At 35.9% G+C, this 9,726-nt stretch overlaps 1 protein-coding gene across 1 annotated transcript in view; it reads left to right on the top strand.

Moving 5' to 3' along the window:
• TFPI (tissue factor pathway inhibitor (lipoprotein-associated coagulation inhibitor)) overlaps positions 1 to 9,443 on the top strand; it is a 27,847-nt gene extending 18,404 nt beyond the window's left edge. Inside the window, exons 5-8 of the mRNA XM_010146963.1 lie at positions 1,367 to 1,462; positions 1,929 to 2,020; positions 8,777 to 8,960; positions 9,331 to 9,443. Of these exons, the coding sequence (XP_010145265.1) occupies positions 1,367 to 1,462; positions 1,929 to 2,020; positions 8,777 to 8,960; positions 9,331 to 9,443 (485 nt within the window). The remainder of the gene's footprint in view (positions 1 to 1,366; positions 1,463 to 1,928; positions 2,021 to 8,776; positions 8,961 to 9,330) is intronic.
• Positions 9,444 to 9,726: the final 283 nt, after the last annotated feature.

Raw genomic sequence — 9,726 nt, 5'->3', positions numbered from 1 at the left:
AACTAAAAAAAGGTAGGTACTATTAATTTTAATGCATATTGCAGTACTCCTACTTCTTACTTTTCTTATGCCTGCATATATGTAAATTGTACAACCCCCTGCAAAATATGTATTATTTCTTTATAAGAAAGAACACTGGATTAGTTTTCAGAAATCTGCATACTATTTAATATATCTAAGTTGAAACAAACTGTGTGATCTATAATCTGAAAAATAATGTTAGAAGCAATACAGACAGCTGAAGTAATTAAAGTTAACATCAATTTCAACTGAAGAGGGGATTCATCCTTCAATGACTGCTGTATCCTGGCTGTACCTTGACATTAAAGTATCACATTTCTCCATTAAAGTTGTCATTGGGGAAAAGGTTTATAAACCCACTTTCTAGGACAGAAATTTGGGAAAATTTTGGTTTGCAATGTGTTATTAAAATATTGGTACCTACATTGAAGAAGGCAGAAGTTTTACAGTAATAGAGATTATAATGACTGGGAAGGAAGAAATGGTCCTATTCTGGTTACAGCCACCTAAGTCTTTTTCTGTAATCTAAAGTCTGCCAGTTGCTTGGCTTTATGATATCATAATATATTAATATATATTTTTAAACCCATACATCTGGATATACTCTTTTCAAACTAAGTCTTGTAATGAAAAGAGAAGCCAATATAGGATTTTCTGGGTTTACTGTTTCCTTATTTGCATTGCTAGTTTCTCACCAAAGAATCATGGGAAACCTGTCCCTCACTTCTGAGGGATTTGACTGTGCAGTTTAGGCTACACAGCAGCCATTCAGATTGGCCATGGGTCATTCATCCACTTCTTCATTCTACTAGTTCTTATGAATTTTCTATATCAGAATATAGTAACCTGCATAACTCCCCTGCCCTGCACAAAGTACTTCATTTTATTCATAGAACAAATACTTTTTCCCATCCACAGCCTCCAGACCCTTTTGTCTTGCTTGTCTAGTGGGCCTTCTTCTAGGACTGTTTCATAATCTGTCATTTTGGCAAGGGGAACTTCATGTTATTCACATTTAGAAAAGGAAAGGACCTCTATGGTTCTTCTTAAAAAGATATACATATTGATCCATGTGCTTTTCTACTACCTTTGCTGAAGGACTTCTTACTGGGCTCTGATTCCACTTTCACCTTCCGGACTAGAAGTTGCAGAATGTGGGTTTTTTTCCTGACTTTGATCTGAAATAGCACCTCCATGTAAATTTGTATGAATACCCAAGAGGAAAGAGAAGATTAGGGGCCATTGACATGGTTTAAATAGATGGAAGTTTTTACCCTAGTGATGTTGAAACATGATACCAATTGAGTTTTGTGGGGTTTTCCTCATTGTTTTCCTTTTATTTTAGCAAATTTATTGTCAACTGTTCCAGATGAAGAGCATCCTAACACTGGGAACAATAGTTCCCTAGGGGAAGAACCCAACCAGTTTCCTGGGATTTTTGGTAAGAATTAGCTTTTGTTGTTTATAGTTACCCTTTTTTAATGCAGACACTACTTGGCTTGTCTACTCATTTTCCCCTTTATTTGAAAGAATGTAGGTTAGTTGAAATGCATAAGCACAATGAATTCAGTAACATTAAAACTAGCTTCATATTAATTTTCTTGTCAGTTATACATATTTTGACAAAGTCTTACAATTGCAAAAGTCAGAATATCTACTAGTAATGTAAAAATAACCTTATAAAATTATGTTTGATTTGAACTTTACATCAGTAAAATTAAAGATGAAAATGGAAGCATCCCAAAGCTGCCTCAGCACATCAGTTTCCTATGCCTTTGGGATTCGAAGAAATACTGCCTTTTAGTGATATTAATACTGGCATGGAGCAAGGCAAATGGGTACCAATCATAATCAGAGCTTTGCTGAGTCTACATACCTGTCACTGTTTCACCTTTTTTTCCTTTTAGTCAACTTGTTGCCAACTGCTCCAAATGAGAAGTACAACACTCTGAACAGTACATTCTCAAAGGATGAGCACAAGCAGTTCCCCATTTTTTTTTTAATAAGAATTCACTTTTACAGCTCTTAACTCTTAGTCTTTTTTACATATTCTGGATTAATTTTCTATTTCCACCCATTTTCCAACATACCTGAGACTAAAGAATGGGTTTGCATCGATGTCAAAACGTTTCATACACAGAGAAGGTCAAAGCAAAGAAACATATTGTTACTAATAAATATTCCACAAATATCACAGTGTAAGACCGCTCACATCTTGTCCTCTTCTGCAAGTGTACACTTCCTGAAAGTCTGATAAATATAGAAATTTAAAGACCAAAAATTAATATTTTCTTGGGGGGACCTAATTGGTAACTGATTTAAAGCTCCTTTTACCAGTTAAAAATGGAACATATTTGGATTTTGATATATGGCAGAATATATTTATAATAATTTTTTGTTTTCAATAAAGCCATGTTAAACTTGGTTCTTGGATTGAGAATAATCATAATGAGCATGAAATAATTTTGTGTCTGCTTCAAGGTATTTTTGAACTATGTATGGTAATGCAGATGAGAATCTGGACCTTTACTGTAGAGGGCTAGGTTTTAACAGTTTCTACAGCTGGAGGCTGTTCACTATAGATTGCTGGTACTGCTCACACTTTAAAGGGTTTGAATTTGAGGCATGTCATTTTTATGATCCACAGTTATGCAAGAGGAAACACGAAACAGTTGGAAAAGGCCTGAGCATTCTTACCAAGTATTTCTGTTGGGTTTTTTTGCATTTACACTTACTTCTACTTTTGGGGATTGAGTGATGGCTTAGAAATTCATTAAGCTGTTGCATTTAGTATGATCTGTAAGACATAATGGGCATGTAGGATAACATTCCTGTGCTCTTTTCTTAGAATGGTATGTCTAATAAAGCTTGAATGTGTGTTGTATTTTTTTGTTTGTTCGTTTGCCTGCACTGTGATCCACATGCACTGTTGGGTTGAGGTAAGTTTGTGACAGTTGGATCGTTTGTTTACCACATGCAAAGCATCCGTGCATTCTGATATTGAAATGACTGAATATAAAACAGTAAAGCTTTTGGCAACTTATTGCACAGAAAAATATTTGAATTATTTAAGTCCTGGTAAAAATTCTAGGGACATGAGAGCGTACACGTTCCCTGAAGGTTTTTACTTGTAATATGAATCCTCAAATCTCCAAAACAAATTATCTGTACAAGCAAAGGGGCATGTTTCACTACGTTTTCTCAGAGGAAACTGAAGTGTTCTTGGTTGCGTCAGCAATAGTTGAATTATCTGGTAGAGCAGATTTTGGGAGGGAGAGGCAAGGGTAAGAGAAAGAGAAGGTTCAAAAGTTGGTGGAAGAAAGGGTCGGGGAACCAGGGTGGGTGGAGTCAGTGTAGCTGGATGGATCAGTTAATAAACATGTCCTTGGAAGGACCAATGTGTTACAGTGGAAAGTCTGAAGGACCCCACTAGTTTTTCCCTACTATGTAGCCTTTGTCTGTCTTGCACTAGCCTACCCCAGGTAGCTACCTGCTGGTATTCTGTTTGTCAGCCTGTACTTACCCTGTGCTTTTGTGCAATCCCATGAAGCGGGGAAGAAAGGATAAGGCCAAAACTGACTGCTGATTTCTCCACAGAGGTGTGGAGAACATCCATTTGCTATTGCTAGTGTTAGAGATGTAAACTAAAGGTGTACAGTGAGGGACAAGTGCCTGGCTGTGCGCATTTGAAGTCAGGATTCAATGTTTGGCTGATGCCTATCTTGTCAAGCACAGACTAAGTAGCTGGTCTGCCACCATAACATCTATTTTGCAGGTATATTGACCTGGATGTGTATCATCTTTTTTTTTTGTGTGTGTGTGCATAATACATAAACACCATTTAAAAAAACTTGCGAATAATTTTATCTTATAAAATACCTTACCTCACAATTGAAATGCTATTTCATCTTGACTTCAAGAAAAATACATATTATTGGTGTTATGTAGAATTCTGTAGTGATATCAAATTAATAGGTTTTCAACAAAGTTCTTGATCTTCAGAAAATTAAATTCTTCTATGGCCAAACAAAACAAATTTTCTTTTTTCTGCGTATAAACATGAGACTTATAGTGCTATCTATCAGCAATGAACTTTCTGCAGAAAGTGAGGATTGTTCTGGTCTTACACTGCTTTAAGATCTAAAATAACTTTTATTCTGGGAAAGTTAAAAGGAAGTTAAGCCAAGAATGTAACATCTCATTTTTACATTATAGGATGTGGTCCACGGTAGGAAATTACAAGTGCTATGCTCTAAGTGGGATGCAGGATCAAAAGTCAATTTTTAACTCCGCAAATATGGAATGACACACAGAGGCAGCTCCTGTTCTTACTTCTCAAAGTCAAGGCCATATCTTTTGCTGGTATAAATTGATACAGTTCTATTTGCTGTAATGGATCTGCAATGATTTTTATCTATAGAGTACTGTCAAGTGCAGATGAGTCGTCATTTTTGTAATAGCTTGTCTACTTGACGATTCCTTTATTTTCCCTTTGCTGCCAGCAGAAATGAGATATTGAAGTCTGCATATATCAAAAATCTGAAGCTTCGTAAATGTCACACACTTGTGTCTAGCAAAAGAGAATGCATTAAGCATTGTTTCTCATCCAGCTCACCAAGATCATTTCAGACTTCTGTTGTACCGTGATGAATTAACAATTCATTGTCACGCAACCCCAGCTAAGCCTGAGGGATAATGATTATTGTTGCAATGCAGGGTTGGGATTACTTTTTTATATATATGAGTCTCTATCTGAATATACATGTTTCAGAAAGTCTGAAGTATGATCGTGTCGTCTGTTAACACCGGGGGTGGGCATGAGGCTGGAATTCAAGAAAAGGCTGGATTTTATGAAGTAAATCTTAAACCATACACATCTAAAGATTATTTAGGTAGCAGAGAAGGGTAAGATACAGTGGGTTTTTTATAGGTAAGAAAAATGGTCTTTTGTATCTACTGCTTATTTCATATAATTAGTTTAGCTATTTTTTTCAGAAACAAAATATGAAATATTGCAGTTTTGAGTCTTATTCTCTCACCAAAAGAAAAACAGCCCATACATCTGCATCAAGAGAAAGACGTAACAGAAAGATAACAAAGATATACACTGTATTTTGTGGTTGTAAGGCCTGAAACCCATTTAAGAACCTCCTGCAGAGGTAGTAGTCAGTATTCCAGTTCCCAAGCTCCCCTTGACATGGGTTCCAAAGTCTAATTTCCTTCAAAAGTTGTTGGTGGAACTGGCGTGTTTCTGAGGAACACTTTGTATTTCATTGTATCAGCATTTTCCAGAAGAAAACTTTACCCTTGGAAATGTTGGACTAACTCACCTTGGAAGCTTTCATTTGTCCTTTGCCTGTATGAATTGTAAATTCTTTTTTCCCATGCCTGTTCATGACCTAACTTAAGTCACATGTTGTTGGCAAAAAAAACTTGCATAGCAAATCCAAGTTTGTTCTTGGATTGGCTATTTAAAACCTGTTTAAATCATATATTTTGGGTAAACAGAAGAGGATGAACGCGAGGGTGAAGCTAGAGTCTTAAGGCATGTTGCTGACCATGTAAATAACCAGTTGATTTCCATAGAAATTGAATCAAAGGCCATAGGATGGGCCGTGTACTTGCATGTACAAAAAAGTTAGAAAACATTTAATGACATGAGTTTTTAGGTTCATATGATCCACTCGATGTTAACTTATAATGACTTATGTAATGTAATGAGTCATGCTACTGGCACTGTGAAAAATAATTGCTAAAATGTGATGTAAAAAAATCTCATTTTTTTCCAAATTGAGGGGAAAAGAAACAGTATTTCTGCCTCAAGTAGTCTTTCAGTAAAGTTGATATCTGTAATTCATAAACCTGGAACAACTAGATACGGGAAAATAAATCTGATGGTGGGACATGTTTTGCCTTCTTTTTTGCTTTTGGGTTGGTTTTTTTTGCTTGGGTTTTTTGTTGTTGGTTTTGGGTTTGGTTTTTTTTTACTGTTTTCAGTGTGTACCTCTTCCTCTCTGCATAGATTTGTGGATTGCATGATTTATTTCTTTCTTTTTCTTTTTTCCTTCATAGAAAAAGCAGGAGATACAACATTTCAGCAGGTCAGAAAAAATGAGGATGTAAAACCAAAATGTTTGAGATAACACTCAGGAACAGGCATAATATCTAAACTTACTGTAGCGTCATATACATAAGTACAGCATTAGAAACTGGGACTGACCAGAGAAAACTTCCCTGGATTTAATGCTCCCAGTGGCTGTGTTAACATACTGGCTCATGGACTTATAAATTGTCCTGCCCATAGAGATGATGGGCTGGGCATAACACAGTACACATTTTATGTTTACAGTAACTTAAAGTTAACAGGTCTTTTAGTGATCAGTATATAAAGATCAATTCATAATTTTTATGATCCTCAGCAGACAGGAAATTAGTATAAGTAGTTTCATTTTTATTTTCATATCCTGTTTGTTTTACGATTTTTTTTTTTAATGGCTGCTTTATGGTAAAATTAAGGTGTTTTTGTCATGGGCTGGTTGCTCCTGTGAGTGTAAAGCATATGCAGATAGTTTGAAGGTGAACAATAATATAGTGTTTGGTATCTGGGGCAATGTCTAGCCGTGATCTAGACCAAGAACAACATAATTTTTAGAAAGAGTATAAGAGTGTTTCTTAATAGCATTTGGATGCCTCTCTGCCAGTTGCATTATACAAACATAGGTAATCCTTATTAACCAGTAACCATGTCACTGCCTGCATGGATCCCCTAAAGCTTACAGTCTTAACAACTCCTTCACGAGGGGACACCGGAGTCTCTCTGGAAATGCCGGCATGCCAGATAAGTAATTTATGTTACAAAATATCTACTTAAATTCTGTTTTAGAATTAACAAATCTATGCTGTTTGTCCCTTTCATCACTGGCAAGCCTTTCTGCTTTGTTTGGGTTTTTTTTAGGCTTAGAAATTATCAGGTTAAAAATAGGTAAGCATTTTTTTCCAATGTTGCTGAGCTTATGTTTTGAAAGCTAAGATCCCCTCCAGCTAGAGAGAGGCTAAATTAGTTCTAGGCACAAGAGTTCTCAGAACAGTACCAAAAGCATTGAATTAGTTAATTTAACTACCATCTTCATTAAAAATGACACAGTAGATTTAATATAAATTGTATCACATTGCGGGCTCTTACTCTGTACCCAGAGTGGACATTACTCTTACAATAAAGCCCCAGTTATAAAAAGAAATTAGGTAGTGCTCATTTTATAACCTGAAACTAACTTAACTGCCTTGAAAAACTAACTCATGATTGTTTTTGCATTTCAGGATCCTTTATGAATAGTATGGTGTTGCTAACACAGCTTCGGATATATTACTAATTTCATTTTGCTATCTTAGCTTTTCATAAATCACCATTCTGTTTCTTTCTCAGCAATTTTTCACACTTATTCACTACGGCAGTTCAGCTATTATACTTGGCAGATGAACCTTTTTCAGCATGTGTAATGAGTGTAAGACAAGTAAGATGTAGCATGTTCTTTGCGGATATTTTCTTGTCAGCCTCCTGAATTGCTCAAGTTAATTCACAACTTGTTGCTTTCAGCAGCTCACCTGCTTCCCGCTTTTGTGACTAGAAGATGACTTCAGCTCCATTGTAACCCAGATTATTGCCTAAAACTTTTACTTAGTTTTTCCTCTGTACCTGGCTTTGTATTTTCACAAAGACCATCTGACTAGCTTGACATTTCCACTTGTGCGCTCAGATCTCGGCGATATCAATTGTGCAGCTTCTTGAAGGAAAAAGGTGCTCCTTTGGGTCTCTCGTGACTGCTGATATAATGGCTGCCATTCAGTTCCTGGCACCCTGTGCAGCAATCGTATCAGTTCTGATTTTGTATGTGAGTCACTCCAGGGTGATAAATGATGGAGTTTCTCCAGGTTTGGGAATTCTGGCACGGATTTGCTTCTTGAACCTTGTCCCCAGCGTCCAGCTACTTCGGAAATCTCAGGTTCATCTTGCAGTGTTTTCATACTCTCACTTGCAGCAACACTGAAGAAAAAAACCATCATCTCCTACTCCTTAGAATGGTAAAAACCAAACAGCAGCACAAAAGCACCAGTATCTCTGTCACATTGTGCACTACTACTTCAGGTTCAATCCTTTTTCTGTGAGTTACAAGCTATTTCTAGATAATTGCTCAGTGTTTTCCAATAGACCAACTTCTGTTACTTAACTTGAGGTTCCTGTATTCATAGGACGACCCCAATGTTAAGGTATTGAATCTTATATTGGAAATATGATGTACTTTTACCTTCTATTTGATTTCAGAATGCATAACAGTAATTAGGAAAATTCACTTCACTATTATCAATAAAGCTGTCCAAGTTTAATTTATTTCACTTCACTTTCTGCAAATACTTCACTTGAAACTTCTCTAACAAAATATGAATACTATTTCCTATCATAGAAATGGCAATTTTATTAGTAAATATATAGGAAACAAACCTTACTTTCAGGTAAACTTTTGCTGGCTTTTGGAACTCAAGGAGAGAATAACGTTTACTGTGGTATTTTTTGTAAACGTAAAAAGACATGTTTATGTGAAGTACCCTGGATTTTCAGGAGGGCAATATTAAATTTGCCAGTAGATTTCATATAAGATTCAAAGTTCTGTGAGCTTCAAACCTCATATATAACATCAATATAACAGAAAACTGATAAACTGTCGTATTGTCTTTAATCTTGTTCTTCTTGGCATTTCTAGAACCACCCCCTATCCCTTCGTTGTGCATGACCCCTATGGACAGAGGACTTTGTAGAGCCAAAGAGTTAAGATTTTTCTACAACTACTCAACTGGAAGGTGTCGCCCATTTAGCTACAGTGGTTGTGGTGGGAATGAAAATAATTTCACCTCCAGAAAGTCCTGTTTGAGGATCTGCAAGAAAGGTATGGGTAGTGATACTGCTACAAACCATCACAAGAGGTAACTATTCTGCAGGCTGAAATGTTCTTGCAACTTTGGGTAGTCAGTATTGGCCTGATAAAATGTAATAGTTGTAAGTCTTAGAAAAGTGAAAATGGAAATCAGAAGAGAGGCAGAGCTAGCGAAAGGAGGATGGACAATAAAATACAGTGTACAAGAATAGAAATAAGACAACTTGGCATTGGTCAGGCATATGAAGACTTTAGGTAAGACAATGTTCTTTTTTCTTTTTTAAAGAATATTTCCTGAAAACAATACTTGTCTCATTTCTGATAATTTTGGATGTGATAGTCATACAGCATCTAATCTTACTTTCTTCGTTTTTACCTTTAGGATTCGGTAAAAAAAAGGGTGATAGAGGATTAATAAGAATCAAGAAGAAAAGAAAGAAACAGTCAGTAAAGGCTCTGGGTGTGGAAGTCATCCCTGAAAGAATGCAACTTTGATTTATACGGAAATGTGAAGTAAACTATTATTCACCTGTGAATGAAAGCCTTCAGTGTACTACACCTTTTCAATATATTTACTGTACTGTACTTTGATTACATATTGTTAAGCTGCTTATGTTTTTATTATGTATTCCTCATTCATGTTAATAAACACTATCTTTTACTTCTATAGAGGTTCTTAAATTGTAGTTTGATTGTATGTAATTGTCAGAGCTGAAACAGAACAGGCTGTGTGGGTGTATAACTCATAATGATTAAAAACTAGATGATTCAAATTTAC

This window comes from Eurypyga helias, unplaced genomic scaffold (assembly GCF_000690775.1).
Source record: "Eurypyga helias isolate BGI_N326 unplaced genomic scaffold, ASM69077v1 scaffold40672, whole genome shotgun sequence".
Lineage (NCBI taxonomy): Eukaryota > Metazoa > Chordata > Aves > Eurypygiformes > Eurypygidae > Eurypyga > Eurypyga helias.
The sequence above is the reverse complement of the archived record's forward strand: the minus strand, read 5'-3'. Positions and strand labels throughout refer to the sequence as shown.